Below are 20,761 nucleotides of genomic sequence, written 5' to 3'. Positions count from 1 at the left end.
AAGTTGTGGTTTTTGAAGAAAAATGTGAACTTGGCTACCTTTCTTGGTTTGTTTCTGGTTTCTTGCCTGGTGTCCAGAGCCGGGAGCTTCAACTAAATCGAATCACGCATCCTAGGATCCAAATGTGGTTAGGATTTACCTTTCTTTTTATAATTTTATTTTCGTAGAACTCAACTTTTGAAATTTTGACTTTTTTCATGAAAAATAAATTTGATGAATATATATATAAAAAAAAGCAAAGATTAGTAAGAATTTGGGTGTGGTAAGCCAGAAAATTGGATGGATAAATTTATTTAATTAAAATCCGAATCTAAAATTAAATCAATAATAAAATTATACTGGAAATTTAAATATATTTTTTTCAATTCATTAGACAATTAGTCTAAACAACATAAATGAGCCAAAAAAAGTGAATAAATGAAGTATTCCTAGCTATCCACTTTTAGTTGCCATGATATTTTCTTTTTAAGTCAAATGATAAAAACTTTGATTAACATTTTACGATGTATTTTTTCATCATATCGATATGTAAAAAATTACAATTTATATTCCCTCCATTTCATATTAATTGAATTGTTGAGGTGTTTCACACTCTTTAAAAAAAGAAGATTAAGACATAAATTAGGCATAACTTTCCATTTTTACCCTTATTAATTATTGTCAAATTTATGATTAAAATAACTAAACATTAATTAATAACTAATTCCAATACTAACTAATGAAGGGTAAAATTGAAAGAATATTCTAAAAGTAGTCTTGAAAATTGAACAATTAAGTTAATTTGAAAAATGAAAAATGTTTCAAAAATTCAATTAATTTGAAATGAAGAGAGTAGTACTTTTCGTATAGTTTTTCAATATCTTTTTTAAAAAAAAATCGAATAAATGTAATCTAATTTAACATTGAAAATTAGTTACTTTCAGAAAACGCAACATAACAACTAAAAATGAATAGAGGGAGTACTATATTTAAACCTTTTGTTACAATCTAAGTATGTTACTTGAGTTTGATACACTTACATCAAAATTTTTTTAAAAATAACTTCTTTATTTCTACATATAATGAACATAGTAATAAAATTTGCATACGTTCCGTCTCCGAAATTTGTTATTGTTGTTGTTGCAGTCGAAGCATTTGACCCTTTCCCAAAACAAACAAAAAGCAAATAAATATAAAATAAATAAATGACATGGGAAAGCTACGGATTACTGTAAATTCCATTTTCCCACAATTTTCAAAGATACGTACACATACGCTCGAAGTTTCCAGAAGATTTGTAAGAATTTACCGGTGCCGGAAATGAAAAAATCCGACGGAAATCCGGCGAAGTACGATTTAGAGCATCGGTACAAGGGAGATGACTCATGGTACGGTGTGCTAGTCACGGTGGACGGTGAAACGATGACGGTGAAGTTCGAGGGATATTCGGAAAAATTCGATGTGAAATTCCTTGCTGATGACTTCAAATCGAAGGAGGAAATCGATGAATTCGTCAGGAAGTTTAGGAATGTCTCGCCACAGCTACAGGATAATGAATGCGGTAGTGTTAAGGAAGGGATGATTGTCTGTGCGGCTTGTAATGCTTTCGGCAAAGATGATATGCTCTTCTACGATGCCGTTGTTGAAGCGGTGAGTTATGAACTGTTTGAAGTATGAGAATTTTTTTTTTCTTTTTTTTTGAGATGTATTTAATCGAGGTAGCTATTTCTATTACATTCTGATGCTGTTCAATTCTCAGTTCCAGATGTTGAGTATGAGCATAGGTTTTCAGAAGGCTTAACACATAGTCAGTGGCAGAATATTCCACTCGAACTAAGTCATGTTCAAATTGAACACCTTTAACTCGATATGCTGTCAAATTGAAAAAAATTTGTGCATGTTTTCATTCATCTATTAGATATTTAAGTTAACTACAAGTAATATATCATCAACCTCAGGTAGAAAATATCGGGCTTTTATGGCTTACTGAGACAAATGCATGACATATTTTGTATGCTTGACTCAATTACTTAATAGAAGAATGAGAGGACACATTTTTTTCCAAAATTTGAACCTTAAGTGTCTAATTGGAACACTTTATTAGGAGTTGAGATGTTCAATTGAATTTTGACTTAGTTCGAGTGTCTAAAGTTTAAGGGTTGGTTATGTATTAAGCCTTTCTAGAAATTTATCTGAATATTCTGTAAACATAGAGGTCCTAGTCATGGAATAAAAGGAGGCTAAGTTGCTCGGACTCAGGTGCGGGTGTCTAATACGGGTGCGGATCTAGAGGTTGGATCCTCTGTGACCTAATTTTAAGATTCGGGGATATGGATCCATGTGTGGATACAGGTGCGGGGATTCGGCTAAACATAGAGGTATAAAGCCTAAATTATGAGATATTATGTGGAAAACTCGAGGAGAAAATAATGATCAAGAGGAGAATCTTGGAAGGAGATAAAAGGAAAGGGAGTGATAATAGAAATTTATATATACAAGGTATTTCATTTTCTTCAATTTCATCTTAGGTTATAAGATTACAAAAATCATTGAATCTGCCCAGAATTTCTCCCTTGAATTTGGTCAAAGTATCCAGTACCGATTGACCAGATCGGGTATGGATCCCACACCCACACCCACATCGTGTCGACATGGGTGCGTCACCAAAAGTGAAGAGTCCGAGCAACTTAGAAAGGAGGAAGTTAAGGTGAGGAAGGTTGACATAATCTATCTATGATGAACCTTTGAATTCAAGGATACAGAGGATTTTGTGGTTGATCACATCTAATTCAGGATTGAGGCATCTTGATTAATATTACTTGGTATTAACTTCTTCACTGTCATTTCAAAGTAATCAACTCGCATATGTTATCTTTTAGCATTGCATAGGTCCTAAGCACGGATAAAGGAGGAAGGTGAGGTAGGTTCACATAGTCTAAGTATGATGAATCCTTAGAAATCAAGGATACATAGTGTTCATGTGGTTGTCTGGTTGATGAGTTGATCACTAATTTGTGATTTAGGCAATTTTTTCAGTCATACCGAATTATAAGCTCACTAGAGCAACATTTTCATGGCATATGTACTTTTCTTTTGATGTGTCAGCTCTAAATGGAGTGTTTATTTCCTTGTTATCAACAGTTGCAAGTAATCTTCTGTGCCTTTTCAACTATCAAAAAAAGCATGAAATAAGAATGTTGAACTTTTATGTTATTGACAAGTTACAACAAAACAAAAATTACTTATGGATATGTATGAAAGTGCATTTTCAAAAAAACTAGCGTGAGAACAGTAATTGGATATACAAGGAATTTCCCATTATTATGGGTTCACCAGGGGTTGATATTGAGCATGTAGTTCTGTACTTGCTCACTTTAGTTATAGGATTTAACTTACGATATATAGCATGAGGTTCCATTGCATAAGCTATACGCAAATGATAATGTGTTAATAGACAAAACTAGCAAGGGTGTCAACCAAATTCTTGATTATGGAGAATCACCATATAGAATAAGGGTCTTAAGATAAGAAGTAACGCTGAAAAATATGCACTGGTAGCATTATGTAGTGCAGTGTCCGAACATGTTTTATGTTGTTAGTGTGGTGAGTAGCATGGATCCAAGATTTGGCCTTTATGGGATACGGACAATCTCAAGTTCTAGTAATGAGTTCTGACTTTTATTTCTGTACATATTTAGTGAATCTCTTAGCACATATACATGGTATGGGCCAACACTATTGGGATCTGGTGAACCCTTAAAGCCTACATCCACCCCAGGTGAGTAGAAATCTGGCATGTCCTTGAAAAAAGCAGTAGCAGATAATGAAGCAATTTTTTGAGCTGTAGTAAACAGTGAAATGAATTTGGATATATTTGAAGAGTAGTACAGATATTGGTCTGACATTCAGCGAAAAGCAAGATGACATATTCATTCTATGTTGAGGACTTGTGTAGGAGGAGATATTTAACAGGCTACTTGCTTACTCATTGTGGTGGTGACTGGTGATGTCAATTGGAATGCAACTTTGCAAACTAAAGTTGCATTGTCTATCATGGAGTCTGTGTAAGTGGCTCTCTTACGGATGCAATAAAACATTTATTTGGCCACAGGTTGATGAATGAAGTTAGGCTGATAAGCAGTTATTGTGGCCAAGTGACTGAATTCAGGCTAAAAAAGAGCAAGGCATCAATATTTTGTTACAGTCAGAGTGCCATTCATCTCACTAAGAATGAGTGTAACATGAGCGTACAGTGAATATTGTTGTTAAATATCACTTCAGTAGAGATATTGTATCCAGTGGTATTATAGTTGTCAAAAGATTTCTACAATGTCTATCCATCAGATATTATGATCAAGGCAGTTTCGGTTCGTAGTCTAGGCATTGCCAAGACTCAGTTGGAGTTGGCAGTACTAGGTGATGCCTTGTGAAGGTAATTTGGCAAGATGGTGTGATGAGATAATTCCTTGTTGATAATGGAGGACTTCAAGGCTCAAGCAAAGGGAGCAATTGTTGATGTGGGTTGAGTTTTATGGTAATTGATATTAATAAGATACTGCAGACTCTTTTCTCAGTATTTCCTTATCTGTGATAAAAAAAAAAAAATCTTTAAAGGACAATGATCATTCTAGTAGTGTTTCTGTACAGTTTAGGGTGTGATATGAAAAGAAAAAGGAAGAGGGATAGAGTGTGAGACAAAATAAGCGAGTGGGTTTGTGAACATATTGGGGACTAAAGTTTCTAAGAATTTGGAAAAAGATTGTTGCTGTTGTTCTTTTGAGCATACTGAAATTTTCTTACCGTCTTTCTTGAGGACGTTGACATCATTGCTGAACCTCATTAAAGTTTGTATCAGTTTTATTTGTTGCTCTAAATGTGGGTTTATCATAACATATAAAGTCAAAGTAGTAGGACTCAAAGAGGAAAAGGAGAGGGCTACTTGATTCACATTGGTTCATTGGCTTAATTCACTTTCTTCAAATTTTCTTCTTCCTCTCTTTGGTAGATACATAACGAGAACCATACATTTCACAATGGAGGGGAGGAGTGTGTATGTACCTTTGTACTATCCTGGCTTCATGGCCCAAAAAAGGATGACTTGGCTAATTCTGGAATTGAAGGCATATGTATCATAAAAGGCACAGCACAAGTTGATCCTAGAATATCCTCCTTCTTGGAATTGGCAAACCAGAAACTCAGAAAATCTTCTTGCAAGTCAACTTCTACATCTGAGCAAGACAATTCAGCATCCAAAGGATCATTCCGTACAAAAAGAGTCAGATATTTGTCTTCTGAACAAAAGTCAGATTCGTCCTTTAAGGCAAGTTATCAGGTTCTAATTCAGTAATTTGAGTGATAATGCATGTGCCTAGGTCATTCTCCTCTTCCTTTCCTTGTAGGGGATTAGCAGTGCCAAGAATGCGGTTGACGTGAGATGTACAACAGAAGGTGTGCTACGGAACTCCATCACCTGTTACGATGTGGTAATTGCACTTTTTCTAAGTTCTTCATTCTGAACTGCAGCAACAGACTCAAGAAGGCATTGGGATCATGATAAAGATCTAGGAGGACAATGTTCAAATTATCATCTCATGCTAGTCGAGAACTTGGAGAGAACCTTGTTCCCTTCGTCATTGAGAGATTTCATACATAAGCACACTTCTGTTTGGTCACAAGCATATATTTCCCCCTGCCCGTCATATATGCCCTATGCACGAGGCATTATCGTGGTAGATTGTGAAGAGAAGCTTAAAGAAATAAACCATTTTTTGGACAATCCAACACACCTGGTTGTGTCCTCAAAGGGAAGGTACGTTTCCAGAATTAGTTTCCTTTCTAAGTAGTTGTTGATCCTTTTGTAACCTTCTCTCTTTACATTCTAGTGTCTTCACTCAAAAGATCTTTTTATTATTAATATTTAGGCTTCATTCATGTGTTCTATACCATTACCACATGTATTAGACTTGTATTTATTAGAATCTATCTCCTGTTAGAAAATCTATCAGAAAAATCTGGATCATGACCCCAGCCCTTATTTTTTGGTGTATGTGGAATGAAAATAGGAGATTTATTGATGGAGTTTTAACTCAATTTTTAGGCGTAAGGCTTGTTGTTTGGTTAACCTTTTTAGCTGGGCTAACTCTTCCCCTCTAAATAACTTAGATCACTACCAGGATTTTGTCAGCTCAACTCTGGAAGTTTTTTGTTCTTAGCTGACTGATCCCCCTGCGTATTGCATCTACTGGATGCTTACTTCATAAAAAAAAGTCTATCTTCCATTAGAGTTATGTTGTATGGGTGTATCAGAATCATTGGTTCCTGCCTCTATACAGATTATGAGCTAAAACACATTTTCATTCAGCTAAAAATCATGCTTGGCGTGGATCAAACTTGCTAAAATACCTTTTTTGGATATTCTGCTTAGAAGAGCTTCCGTGCCACAATTACCAGCCACTTGAACTATTTTAGATGTGTAGATAGCGTCGGCACGTATTCATGATGTAAAGTTTTATCAAGCATGCTTGTCTTCTCAAACTTTTTTTTTTCCATTTTTTTGGGAAAAAGAATTGAAGTATGGCATGCTTACATTTCCTGAGCTTGTGATTTGCTAAAACCTTAGTAAAATTCGCCGCACCACTTGTTTGAGGCCTGCTCTGTGGTTGCATCAGTAGCATCAGCCTTTTTTCTTGGTCCTGAATTTACTTTGGTGAAAGTGATATCCTGCTCAATGCCATCTGATTTTAGTTGCTTCTGCAATTTCTTTTGTTGATAATATTGGTGCTTCTGCAATTTGGACACCCGAATTGCTGTTATTTAAGCTGCATCTGCAGTTAGACTCTCTCTCTCTCTCTCTCGCTGACAGTCAAAACTGATCCGAAGTTGAACTAGAGGTTCTAGAATGGTATCCATCTTTAATAAGAAAAAGAAAAGCACAACATTTGAAATGGTTGAGTCCTTGTAAGGGTTCCTATAGATGGTATTTATTAGTCTGAAATTCCACGCTAGGTACTACTGCTACACTTTTGGTGACTAGTTGGGATTGTTTTTGAAAGATCTCTCTGGACTAAAAATATAGTTTCATATGCTATTCACCCAATTATTTTTGGGGATCGCTTGAAGTTCTATGCATTCTGCACTATTTTGTTTTTCCAGATTTCTCTATATATGTAGTTGAAAACTTCGTTTTACTCTGCAAATTAGCTTCAATGAAACGCTACAAAATGTCCTCAACTTCTGTTTACTGCTACTTCTTTTCTAGCTCAAATGTTGTTAAATGCACTTGCCTTTCACATTCAATGCTGTTTACCGTTTAGAGTTCCTGTGATATAGGTATTTCAAGATCCTATGTTCCGGTCTGTCATATTATAGTCTATTAAAAGAAAGAACAGACACTAAAGAAAGTTTCTGAGCACCGTAGTGTGTAGCCTAGTTGTCAATGAAGTGGATTATGAATCATGAATTCTCAGATTCTAATCCCTGCAGAGACAAAAAAATCACTAGGCGACTTGTTCCAATCTGTCCTAGCTAGCCTTGGGTGTCCACAATTGATATGTACAAATATGGCCACACAGACTATTTTCCCAATTTTTAACTAGCGGTTGCTTGAAAAAATGTCATGTTCACTGAGACACTATTTGTTTTTGTTTTTTTTTTCTCATTTTCAGAAGTTGAAAGTTTTTTTTATTCTATCATCCCCGATATCTACTTTAAAGGTGAAAGGGCTGGAAAGGAAGTGCTACACTTTGGTTCTGTGTGCACCGTCTTGGGTCTTTATTTTTTAATGTAGTTTAACATACCTCTGTAATTCAGATATTCTGAAATCCTTAAATATAGCTCTATAATTTTTGCTAAATGTGTAGATCCTATTTCATTTTAACACTTAAGAGCCAAATTTTCATGATGTTCATATGTCTTCTAGATTGACGAATGCCTAATGGGTTATTTACTTTTTTCCATTTCCCTTTTACAGGCCGATGGTTATAAGTGAAAGAGATATGAGACAATCCATGATTAAGACATCACTTGGGAGCTTAATGTACAGTTCCCAGGTAAGATTCATACCATGTATTGGTTAATTTAATAATGGTTATAGGACAACAAATGAGCCATAATTGAGCACATCCTACTGCCAGTGCTACTTCAGAAATGAGTTTGGTTGACATATTGGAAAATATCATATACATGAAGTTTCTTGATAATCTAGAAGCATGCATATCTGATAGTTACTCGTTCCTAGTGAAAAACTGGATGCCCAGTTGTCACCAGTCAAATTTAGATTGACGTTAACTGCGAGATAACAGGAGAGCTGAGGATGTGGGATCAATTGCTCTTAAGATTTAGGAATCATATATATCTGTAGTAAATTTGTATACTCATGGTCTTGAGAAATGTGCTTTTACACATAATTGTGAAAGTGCTTCAACAACATACCTAGTGTAATCCCACAAGTGGGGTTTGGAGAGTGTGGTGTATGCATAGCCTTACCTATACCCATGCGGCTCAAGTAAAGTAAATCAAAATCAAGTATGGAAATGAAATACAACAATGAAGAAGCCAGAAGGAAAAGAAATAAGATGTACTTGCAATAAAGAAAAAGAAAGTGAATTTTAGGCTGATGAGGTGAAATTGGTTTCGTTCGATGTGATGTGTGGTGGAGTCTTGATTGGACAGACTAGTCTAGATACAAAGCAAATACTTGAGGATTGCAGGAAATAATTTTTAAAAGAATTTTAAACTTATTGAGGAGCTTCAAGCCCTGAACATGTGATTTTTTATCATGTGTATTTCATATTATATACATCAAATGTTTGATTTCAGTTTATTGAGGCTGACTGCTCTCCCCCTTGCGTCTTCTCGTTATTGTGTAGGATATATATCAGGCAAAAAGTATCTGCCAAGACTTGATAATAGTTCACTCAGGAAGTGAAGCATACAGAAAAGCAAACCAGGCAAAAGATTTGTTTTTGGAGTTCATGAGTCATCAACAGAGACTTTATAAGAAGTTAGCTTCGGAAGAAAGGTTATTTTTGCAGATGCTGCAATTACAACCGCATTTGGATTCGTTTCTGTTTTAAAACAACTACAGAGTGACTCAATATGTGTATATCTTGTGTTTCTGTAATGATACACCTTGTAGCAATCTCACTTTGTGCACAGTTTTTCAATCTTTCCTGCTCTGGGGAGGTTTAACTGGAAGTGGAAACAAATGCAGCACATTTGCTGCATTCTCGTTTTCATATTCTTTTAATGTGAAAAACTGGCGTTGTTTCGTATAAATACCTAGTTAATATGTTGAAAACTGCAAGTGTATTGCCATATGCATTATTGGCAGTTGGTGGTTAATGGTGTGTTCTTACATTGTCAAGTTCTCCAAAGGGGAGGAAACAATGGTTAATAGTCGTTTTTTGATTCCACAAATTGGTTGGTTTTTAGTTGAAAGTCCACTATTTTTGACCTTTGTTGGTCAGTTTTTATCCTCGGGAAAGATGGTATTTTTAGTAACGAAAGCTTTGTACGTCATGATTAGTAAGGCAAGGCTTAGCTTTCCTTGATTGTACTTCTTTTTGAGGTGCTTTTTTCTTTATTAATAAAAAACTAGCTCTAGGCACACTTAGCCTAGCGGAATGGCTTTTAAAAATAAAAAATCACGTCAGGATAATAGAAGCATGATAGTTTTCGTGATACTTGTTACTAGACTCAAATCACTACAATCAGTCTTTGTTGGAAAAAATTAAAAGATCTATTTGGGATTGGCTAGACACATATTTGATCGTTGATGACTTTTGTTTTCAATTTAACTAGTATACAACTCACAAGACTTGTCCAAGTTCTAAATCACCATCTGGACTGGACCACTAGGAATTTTCAAACCTCAACTTTGAGTTCGTTTCTCTCAAATATCGACTTTGGTCAACTCGTAAGTTTTTCAACTTTCTAACTTGTAAGTTTCTTTTCTGAAATGCACTCGATTGCCCCGGAATCATGTCACTCCTTTTGACCGATGAAATATATCTGAACTTTGATCGAAATTGCTGTAACAATCTCAAACTCTGAGCAAGACCTAAAACCCCCTGCACTATTTAATAGTGTACTTAAAAGGTATATATGTGTCCACGTGGACAAGTTACTATTTATAATGATGCAATATTTATGATGTCCACGTGGGCACATATATACCTTTAAAATACATTATTAAATAGTGCAGGGTAAAAGGTCCTTCCCAAAGTTTGATATTGTTACAACAATTTCAGTCAAAGTTCGGGTATATTTCAGACCTTTTTCCCTATTCAAAATAATGTTTGTTTGATGTTGATGCATATGAAGGATTTGGTATGAAATTTGTATCACTTATAAGTTCAATAAGTTGCTAACTACCTAGACATTATAAAATTCATTAAGCACAAAAGGATTGTTTTTTTTTTTTTTTTGTTTTGGTTAATATTAAATTTGTTTTTTTTTGTTAATATATATGAATAGTTGGTTCTAATCCATAAAATTTGAAAATCTTTGGTATGTAATTGGTGTTCCTTCAAACTATATTTATATTTGGTCCTTCCAACTTGATAAATATTATGAGCATAGTAAACCTATTTATTGTTTTTCCTTAAAAGTCTGGATTTCATTTTATTTATTGATTTAACTTAAAAGTCTAAATTTCATTCTATTTATTAATTTAACTTAAAAGTCTAGATTTTATTTATTTAATGATTTAACTTAAAAGACTAGATTTTATTTTATTCAAAATGATTTAAAGTTAGTCTAGGTTTCACTGATATGGAAAACATATATTAAGAATAAAATTGATTGTATTTCCTATTTTCACTATGATGAACAGATCATTTTCCAATATAATATATAGAAAGATATTTAATGCAATGAAATTTTTGATGTATATAAATAGCTGTGTCATCTCCCTTCTCTTAAGTATCATTTCTCTTAAAACATTTCATTAATAATTTTTTATTCATTTTGGTGATAAATTTTGCCATGCAGAATAAGAAGAGTAAAGGACGCCAAACGATACCAATGAAAAATATAGAAAAGCAAGATAACCTATATGCTAGCTTCTCAAAGCGTCGTATGGGTTTATACAAAAAGGCTAGCGATCTCGTGTTTGAATGCGATGTCGATATTGGAATGATATTTTTTTCTCCGACAGGTAAACCTTTCTCGTTTTTTCACCCAAATGTTGATGCAGTTGTTTCTCGTTTTCAGACTCTCAATATGGAACCAAGAGAAAGTACTCTTCTAGTCGCTGCTCATAATCGAGAAAAAGTAACTCAAAAGTAGGTTTGAAGAACTTGATACCATAGAAGACATTGAAACCGCTAAGAAACAATCATATGATGAAGTGATTGAAGCAAGACAGAAAGGTTGGTGGGAGTCGATTGACCAGCTCAATGCAGATAAAGTGTCAACTTTTGAGGCTAGGTTAGAGACTTTTGTTTTTAATATGCAAAATTGCTTGAATCAATTAGAAATTGGAGCTTCATCCTCAGATTTGGGATTTAATGTCTGAAACAAAATTAAAATTATACATGAGTCATCCAAATTAGTTCTTAGTCATAGAAGGTGAACCCATATAAAGTTCAATTTTATATTATTGAGATATTTAATTTTTTTGTATTTTATTTCATTGATGCTATATCCATGTACTTTGGTATGATTTTCATAATAATATCAGATAGTCATTAAAATTGTTAACTCATTGGGGTATTTTCTAGTAAGTCTCGTATATATTTTGATCTAAGATTTGAATTTTATGGGTTTGAGGAAATTTTATTGTAGTCCATTTGCTCTTTTGGGTGCGAAATATATCATTACTTTTAAATTATTTTGTATTTTTTAACACAACTAATACACATTGAAATTTGAGATTTTCTGAATTCTCATTTTGTGACACATAATCTCCAGACAATATGACACATGACTTAAAAAATAATAAGTATCATTTAACAGGTCGCCACTAATGTAATAAGAAAATTTGAGATCAAACACAATCGGTCATGACACATTTCAAAAAATTCATCAATTAATATACACAAAAAATAAAAATAATCTCGAACTCCTATTTTAGACACATAAGCTCAGAAAAGGCGACGTTTACATTTAAAAAATAATAAGTATCATTCAAAAAAAATTGGGGTGCTCCGAAGCGCCAGAACCATGGGTTAATACACACGAAAAATTAAGGAATTTGCGCGATTCCTAAAATAAGGTCTGTAAATGCGGAAATACGTGTTAAAAAATGGCGCGAGTATACGTGATGGTCCCCCAAATCATTATGGAGGTTGTCACAAAGTTTTTTGAGAAAAGAATTTTAGGTGCTCTGAGCGGCTAGATCCATGGGCTAATACACACAATAAAATTGAGAAAATTGGGCGATTCCTATAAAAAGACATGTAAATGCGGAAATGGGTGTTACAAAAAATGGTGCGTGTATACGTGATGGTTCCCAACTCATTACGGAGGTCCTCATAAAATTATTTGAGAAAAACTCTTTGGTGCTCTGATCTATGAGCTATATAAACGAAAAATTGAGGAATTCGCGTGATTCCTTAAAAAAGGCCTATAAATGCAGATTTAGACGTTAAAAAAATGGTGCGAGTATATGTGATGAATCCCCAACTTATTACAGAAGTCCTCAGAAGTTTTTTGAGAAAAAAAATTGGTTGTTCTGAGGCGCAAGAACCATGGGTTAATACATACGAAAAATTAAGGAATTTGCGCGATTTCGAAAAAAGGCTTGTAAATGCGGAAAAAGCGTTAAAAAATGGTACAAGAATACGTGATAGTTCCCTAACTCATTACAGAGGTCCTCATAAAGGTTTTTGTGAAAAAAATTTGGGTGCTCTGAAGCACCAGAACCATGGGCTAAATACACAAAATATTGAGGAATTTACGCGATTCCTAAAAAAAGCATGTAAATGCGGAAATAGGTGTTAAAAAAATTGTGCGGGTATACGTGATGTTTCCCCAACTCATTATGGAGGTCCTCATAAAGTATTTTGAGAATTTTTTTTGACTGCTTTGAAGCGCCAGATCCATGGGGTAATACACAAGAAAAATTGAGAAATTTAGCGATTTCTAAAAAAGGCCTGTAAATGCGGAAATAGGCGTTAAAAAGTGGTGTGTGCATACGTGATGGTTCCCCAACTCATTATGGAGTCCTCATAATTTTTTTTGAGATTTTTTTTTGGTGCTTGGAGGTGCCAGATCCATGAGTTAATACACACGAAAAATTATAGAATTTGCGTGATTCCTAAAAAGGCCTGTAAATGCGTAAATAGGCGTTAAAAAATGGTGCGAGTATACTCGATGGTTCCCTAACTCATTACGGAGGTTCTCATAAAGTTTTTTGAGAAAAAAATTTCGGGTGCTCAGAGAACCAAATACATGGGCTAATACACACGATAAATTTGGGTGATTCCTACAAAAAAGGCCTGTAAATGCGGAAATGAACATTAAAAAAAATGGTGTGTGTGTATACGTGATGCATGGTTGCCCAACTCACTACGGAGATCCTCATAAAATTTTTTGAGAATTTTTTTTTTGGTGCTCTGAGGCATCAGATCCATGGGCTAAACATACGAAAAATTGAGAAATTTGCGTGATTCCTAAAAAAGGCCTGTAAATGTGGCAATAGACGTTAAAAAATGGTGCGAGTATACGTGATGGTTTTCCAACTCATTACGGAGGTCCTCATAAGTTTTTTGAGAAAAAACATTTTGGTTGCTCCGAGGCGCCAAAACCATGATCTAATACACACAAAAAATTGAGGAATTTGCGTGATTGCTAAAAATGTCTATAAATACGGGAAAAGACATTAAAAAAATGGTGCGAGTATATGTGATAGTTCCCAACTCATTATAGGGGTCCTCATAAATTTTTTGAGAATTTTTTTTTGGGTGATCCGAGGCGCCAGAACCATGGGCTTATACACATGAAAAATTGAGGAATTTCGGCGATTCCTAAAAAGGGAATGCAATTGCGGAAATAGGCGTTAAAAAATGGTGCGAGTATACGTGATGGTTCCCCAACTCATTATGGAGGTCCTCATAAAGCTTTTTGAGAAAAAAACTTTTGGGTGCTCTGAGGTGTCAGATCCATGGGCTAATACACACAAAAAATTGAGAATTTTGAGTGATTCATAAAAAAAGTCCTGTAAATGCGGAAATGGACGTTAAAAAATGGTATGTGTATACGTGATGATTCCTCAACTCATTATGGAGGTCCTCATAAAAAAATTTCAGAATTTTTTTTGATACTCCAAGGCGCCGATCCTTGAACTAATACACACGAAAAATTGAGCCGCTTGAGGGAGGTGGCGGGTTAAAACTTTTTTCTTTCAATTTACTAGTCTAATCTGTTGGTTCTCTCTTTGTCTATGATTTCGAACAAGTACCTTTTTATATGATCTGTTATAATCAAAATTCTTAATTGGATTTTAGTTCTTAGAATTTCTTTGAAATTATTTGTAAACCGAACTGATCAATTTATTTATGATATATTACCATTTACCACCTAGAGGTCTAGAAACTATTAAATTGACGTGTTTTAGCAAAATAATAATCGAGGAAATAATTCAACTGAATTTTCATTCTTAAAAAATTATAATAAAATGTTAAATTTGTGTATTCTTTTAGCAAAATAAAAAAAGGAAAAAAATAGATACAACATAAGCGGGGCGGGACGGAGTAGGATGGGGCTACATCCACCCCAACCCGCTCTATTGTCATCCCTAACAAGCATGTTGAACATGTACCAATTGAAGCAAATTCAGTTTTGGTTAATGTTAATAGACATAGGAAGTTGATTTTTCATTGTCATATTTTATAAAAACATTTATCTATTCAAATTAATATTTCAAATCTTATTCAAAATAATGTTTGTTTGATGTTGATGCATATCAAGGATTTGGTATGAAATTTATATCACTTCTAAGTTCAATAAGTTGCTAACTACCTAGACATTATAAAATTCATTAAACACAAAAAAGATTATTCTTTGGTTTTGGTTAATATTAAATTTGTTTTTGTTAATATATATGAATATTTGGTTCTTATCTATAAAATTTGATAATATTTGGTATGTAATTGGTGTTCCTTCAAATTATATTTATATTTGGTCCTTCTAACTTGATAAATAATATGAGTGTAGTAAACTATTATTGTTTTTCCTTAAACGTCTAGATTTCATTTTATTTATTGATTTAACTTAAAAGTCTAAATTTCATTCTATTTATTAATTTAATTTAAAAGTCTAGATTTCATTTATTTAATGATTTAACTTAAAAGTCTAGATTTTATTTTATTCAATGATTTAAAGTTAGTCTAGATTTCACTGATATGATTGATATGGAAAGCATATATTAAGAATAAAATTGATTGTATAACAGATCATTTTCCAATATAATATTTAGAAAGATATTTAATGCAATAAAATTTTGATGTATATAAATAGTTGTGACATCTCCCTTCTCTTAAATATCATTTCTCATTAAACATTTCATTAATAATTTTTTATTCATTTTGGTGATAAATTTAGCCATGGAGAATAAGAAAAGTAAAGGACGCCAAAAGATACCAATGAAAAAAATAGAAAAGCAAGATAACCTCTATGCTAGCTTCTCAAAGCGTCGTACGAGTTTATACAAAAAGGCTAGCGATCTCGTATTTGAATGCGATGTCGATATTGGAATGATTTTTTTTTCTCCGACAGGTAATCCTTTCTCGTTTTTTCACCCAAATGTTGATGCAGTTATTTCTCGTTTTCAGAATCTCAATATGGAACCAAGTGAAAGTACCCTTCTAGTCGCTGCTCATAATCGAGAAAAAGTGAACGAACTCAAAAGTAGGCTTGAAGAACTTGATACCATAGAAGACATTGAAATTGCTAAGAAACAATCATATGATGAAGTGATTGAAGCTAGACAGAAAGGTTGGTGGGAGTCGATTGAGCAGCTCAATGCAGATAAAGTGTCAACTTTTGAGGCTTGGTTGGAGACTTTTGTTTTTAATATGCAGAATCGCTTGAATCAATTGGAAATTGGAGCTTCATCCTCAGATTTGGGATTTAATGTTTGAAACAAAATTAATGGTTGGTGGGAGTCGGTTGAGTCATCCTAATTAGTTATCAGTTATAGAAGGTGAACCCATATAAAGTTCAATATTATATTATTGAGATATTTATTTTTTTGTTATTTTATTTCATTGATGCTATATCCATGTACTTGCTATGATTTTCATAATAATATCCGATATAGTCATTAAAATTGCTAACTCATTGGTGTATTTTCTGGTAAGTCTAGTATATATTTATATCTAAGATTTGAATTTTATGGGTTCACGTTGGAATTTTATTGCAATCCATTTGCTCTTTATGGTGAGAAATATATTATTACTTTTAAATTATTTTGTATTTTTTAACACAACTAATACACACTGAAATTCGAGATTCTTTTGAATTCACATTTTGCGACACAAAAACTCCAAAAAAAAATGACGCATTACTTTAAAAAATAATAAGTATCATTTAACAGGTCGTCACCAATGCAATCAGAAAATTTGAGATCAAACACAATGGGTACATTCCAAAAGAATTCATCGATTAAAACACACAAAAAATAAAAATAATCTAGAATTTCTATTTCATGACACATAAACTCAAAAAAGACGACGTTTACTTTTCAAAAATAATAAGTATCATTTAATAGGTCGTTACAAATTAACCCATAAAATTTAAGCTCAAAGAGGTTAGTCACACATATTATAAAAAATGTAGGGACTAATGAAAAATTGAGATAATCGTTAATTCATATTTCGTGACACATAAACTCCAAAAAGAACGATGTCCTCTTTTTGAAAATAATGAGTATAAGATCTAGCAAAGTCGGCCACACATAGTTCAAAAATTTTATGGACTAATAATACATTAGAAAAATCAAGATAATTTACATTCCTATTTCGTGATACATAAATTTTAAAAAAAGTGATATATGCCTTTTGAAAATAATGAATATTATTAAATAGGTATATCACATGTATCCACTAAATTTGACTTCAATCAGTGTCGACCTGACATGTTCCGAAAAATTCATAGACTAATATACGCGAAAAAAAATTTATTCTCAATTTCTATTTTGTGACATATAAACACCAACAAAATAATTCATCGACTAAACTCCTAAAAAAAATGAGATTTTGTTGAATTCATGTTTAGTGACACATAAACTCCAAAAATTGCGACGCCCCCTTTAAAAAACAGTGATTATTTTGAATGGATCCAAAAAATCTAAGCTGAAACACAGTCGGCCACACATATTCCAGAAAATTTAAGGACTAATACACAAAAAAATGAGAAAATCCTGAATTCCTATTTTGTAACACATATGCTTTAAAAAAAGCGATGTGAACCCATAGAAAATAGTGAGCAACATTTAATAGGTAGTCAGCAACGGACCCACAAAATTTAAGCTCAAACAAAGTCAATCACACATATTCTGAAAATTTATGAATTAATACACGCAAAAAATTAAGATAATTCTGAATTCTAGTCTCATGACACACACTCCAAAAAAGCGACGTTCCTTTTGAATACAATGAGTATCATTTAAGTTGTCACCAACAGACCTGCAATATTTAAGCTCAATATAGTCGGTCACACATATTTTAAAATTTTCATAAATTAATGCACACGAAAAAAAAAGATTTTATGAAATTTATGTTTTATGATACATAAAATGACATTTGCCTTTCAAAAACAATATGTATCATTTAATAGATCGTCAACAATGTACTCGTAAAAATAATCAAAGTTGATCACATATACTTTAAAAAATTCATGAATTAGTACACATAAAAGATCAAGATTTTTTTCAATTCCTATTGTGTGACACATTAACTCCAACCTCTAATGATGATTATACTCAATACATTCACAATCCTTCAAATTTGTAGTAAATTTTACACAATCAAACTATAACATGTTTTTTTTAGTACATGAAAAAGGTTTTGCGCATGCTTATCATCACCCAATATATAGATAAGTTAATCACATAAAGATATTTTTTTTCTTTAATCAAACACATCGACATCAATGTAATTTTTACCAAAGTGTTTATCTTAAGTCGATGGTCTATAAAAAACGGCCTCTCTACATCATTTCTGAAGTAGAGGTAAGGACATATTACCCTCCTCATATCCTACTTAACATATATTCAGATGATTAATCAATGAATATTATAATTGGAATTTCTCGATGAATTATTTACTATGAATTTAAGAGGTTGTCGATATATTCCAGCTGCTAGGTTTCTATCTTTCCTCCTTCCCTTTTTTTATCTCTCATTTCCATATTTCAGTTGTAGAGTCCAAAAAAAGAGAAAAAAAGGAGAGAGATTCTCTCTCTTTTTTTCCCTTTTTTGAAAAAAGGCTCTCCCTTTTTTTTTTCTTCTGTAAAAAAGAAAGAAGGAGAAATTAATTCTATTGAAAAATACATAATCAAATCAATCATTTCCAGAAAGAATTTCTCTATTTCCAAACTCCAAATCAATGGAGGTATGTATATATACATATATATTGTTTTGTTCTTTCACAATGAAATTGTTGATTTTTGTGCAAATTTTATGGTTTCCATGTGAATTTATAATGTTGTTTTAAGATCTATATGGCTGCCTTTATTTTTCTTTCTAGCTTGTTTTGGTAATGCATCATTGTGTCGAAGGTCTATCGGAAACAACCTCTAAGGTCTACGTACATCCTGCCTTTAATATCCAAACCTTACTTGTGAGATTATATACTACAACAAAAACGACTTTTAGCGGCAATAAGTATGTACATTAATAAAGAGTGCTAAAGCCTTTTGCCGATATTTGTTAATTGCCATTGGATTCAATTAATGTCGCTATAGACTTTAGAGACATTTACAAAGTATGTTAATTGTCTCTAAAAGAACACATTTAGCAGCAATTAAGATATTATCGTTAATTAATTGCCGCTAAAGATCATTTTTGATGTGGTGACACTAGATATTTTTTAAGATCTATCTCTTGTTTCATGTATGTTTTTCTATGGAATAGGATTATAATATGATTGTTGAAATGAAGGCTACATGATCAAGACTCCTAAATAAAGCGAAAAACATGTTTTTATAGAAACAATTGTGAGACTAGTACTAGTATTGAGTCTCAACATGTATGTCCTAGCCTTGGTAGATAGAGTTATCTGGTACGTGTTGTTGGTGTGAGGTGTCAGATATTCTGTGAAATTAGTCGAGGTGTGCCCAAGATGGTCATGTGTTACACAAACGTGCATATGCACCAGATGCAATAATATGATGATTGAATATGATCATGAAATGAGTGAGCTTTAGAATCATATAACAGAGTTGTGTCTGAATATCAACAAACTCTTTGAATGAATTCGGATTTAGTTGAGAACAGGACTCGATCCATATATATACATGAGTTGAGTACAAGTCATCTGGAAAACGTTTTATCTGTAAAATTTGCAATTTTCCCTTGGTGTTTGCTTCCACAATTTACTGTTATGGTCTTGATGTAGTTATTTGCTTCTCTGGTTGATGCAATTTGTTCAACTTTGATGGTTTATTCGAGATGCATTTTTCGTTCTTTCTTTTGTAGGAAGCAGGACGACCACTTCCAAAATTTGGTGAGTGGGATGTCAATGACCCAGCTACAGCTGAGGGGTTCACGGTGATCTTTAACAAAGCTAGAAATGAGAAAAGGTCGGGTGGAAAGGCAGACGCACCACCAAAGAGTAATCACAAGCATACAGCAACGCTTGGGAAGCCTCAATCTGTAAGTTCTTGCTGACTCTATGGCTACAAGTTTATGTCATCCATTCCCCATCTTGTGATGGTTCGAGGAAATCATTTCATGAACGTTGTCTCTCTACATTAATGTGTTATACTTTACATAAAATGTCTAGCCTTGTGTATGCGTGGGGCATACACATTGGTTGAGGGAGTGCATTGTTGTATCCTTATATGTTTTTCGACAATTTTTGCCCATGAGCTAACTTTTGGGTTGAGTAAACCACTCAAGGAGTCTCGCACTCAAGGGTTGGTCTAGTGGTCAATGACGTGGGTTAATCCCAACAGAGACTAAACACTAGGTGATTTCTTCCTATTTGTTTTATCCTTAGTGGACAGTGTTAGTACTGGTATCTTTTTGCTGGTGGGAGGCACGGTTATCAAAATACCACTTGTTTATCAAAGAATGTTTGCAATAGATTTCATAAGTTCGCGATAAATAACCTTGTGAACATGTTACTTTTTCAGAAGAAATGGTTCTGCTGTATGCGGTCTGGTGCTGTCGAGTGATGAACTCTGTTTGCTCCTAGACACTGCAATGGAAAGTAAAACTTTTTTGTGGAGCTGTAGTCAAGCTATGATGGATCGATCCCGGTGGAATAAAACTCTGTCATTTATAAACAACTGAAATGAAATTACAGTTTTTGCTACCAGAACTTATTGCAGCATCAGTGCTGGACTTTTTTCTAATCTCGAGTTTATAATAATCGATTATCTTCCCATTTTCTTGCCAAGGATTTGGGAGGTTGGTTTTTGTTGTCATTACTTTTACTTGTTTCATGCTGATGTTTCTCGATTGACATTTCCTTTCAATGATCGCGAATATCTGAAGCAATACAGACGTCCAAGCTGTATGTATGCTCAACGAAATCAAATGTCGGATTCAAAATTTAAACAATGTACATTTTGAGTTGAGAGAGTGAGTTTTGAAACGTATATCTAACACCAT

The 20,761-nt window shown here is 33.4% G+C and overlaps 4 protein-coding genes and 1 pseudogene across 5 annotated transcripts in view; 4 read left to right on the top strand and 1 right to left on the bottom strand.

The window, feature by feature from the left end:
- LOC125823752 (uncharacterized) overlaps window positions 1-20,761 on the bottom strand; it is a 297,644-nt gene that overhangs the window by 63,522 nt on the left and 213,361 nt on the right. The gene's annotated exons all lie outside the window — the stretch shown is intronic.
- On the top strand, window positions 1,205-9,062 carry LOC125823768 (uncharacterized). Its single transcript, XM_049503152.1, has 6 exons — window positions 1,205-1,629; window positions 4,985-5,311; window positions 5,379-5,427; window positions 5,503-5,788; window positions 7,949-8,027; window positions 8,847-9,062. The coding sequence occupies exons 1-6, from the start codon at window positions 1,300-1,302 to the stop codon at window positions 9,051-9,053; spliced, it is 1,278 nt and encodes a 425-aa protein (XP_049359109.1). The 5' UTR covers window positions 1,205-1,299; the 3' UTR covers window positions 9,054-9,062.
- Window positions 10,966-11,497, top strand: LOC125823578 (agamous-like MADS-box protein AGL62; annotated as a pseudogene).
- LOC125823577 (agamous-like MADS-box protein AGL62) lies at window positions 15,528-16,064 on the top strand. The gene has a single exon (XM_049502934.1). It carries the CDS (start codon window positions 15,528-15,530, stop codon window positions 16,062-16,064), a length of 537 nt encoding a protein of 178 aa, XP_049358891.1.
- LOC125823766 (protein NOI4-like) lies at window positions 18,436-20,574 on the top strand. The gene is made up of 3 exons (XM_049503150.1): window positions 18,436-18,536; window positions 19,622-19,798; window positions 20,281-20,574. The coding sequence occupies exons 1-3, from the start codon at window positions 18,531-18,533 to the stop codon at window positions 20,320-20,322; spliced, it is 225 nt and encodes a 74-aa protein (XP_049359107.1). The 5' UTR covers window positions 18,436-18,530; the 3' UTR covers window positions 20,323-20,574.

This window comes from Solanum verrucosum, unplaced genomic scaffold (genome assembly GCF_900185275.1).
Source record: "Solanum verrucosum unplaced genomic scaffold, falcon-dt-bn FXZP01000093.1, whole genome shotgun sequence".
In the NCBI taxonomy this organism is placed as follows: domain Eukaryota; kingdom Viridiplantae; phylum Streptophyta; class Magnoliopsida; order Solanales; family Solanaceae; genus Solanum; species Solanum verrucosum.
This window is presented reverse-complemented; position numbering and strand designations above follow the sequence as displayed.

Coding starts and splice junctions, on each gene's coding strand:
- LOC125823768 (XM_049503152.1), top strand. CDS start 1,300: ATGAAAAAATCCGACGGAAATCCGGCGAAGTACGATTTAGAGCATCGG. Junction 5,312..5,378: donor CCTTTAAGGCAAGTTATCAG/GTTCTAATTCAG, acceptor CTTTCCTTGTAG/GGGATTAGCAGTGCCAAGAA. Junction 5,789..7,948: donor GTTGTGTCCTCAAAGGGAAG/GTACGTTTCCAG, acceptor TCCCTTTTACAG/GCCGATGGTTATAAGTGAAA.
- LOC125823577 (XM_049502934.1), top strand. CDS start 15,528: ATGGAGAATAAGAAAAGTAAAGGACGCCAAAAGATACCAATGAAAAAA.
- LOC125823766 (XM_049503150.1), top strand. Junction 19,799..20,280: donor CGCTTGGGAAGCCTCAATCT/GTAAGTTCTTGC, acceptor TTACTTTTTCAG/AAGAAATGGTTCTGCTGTAT.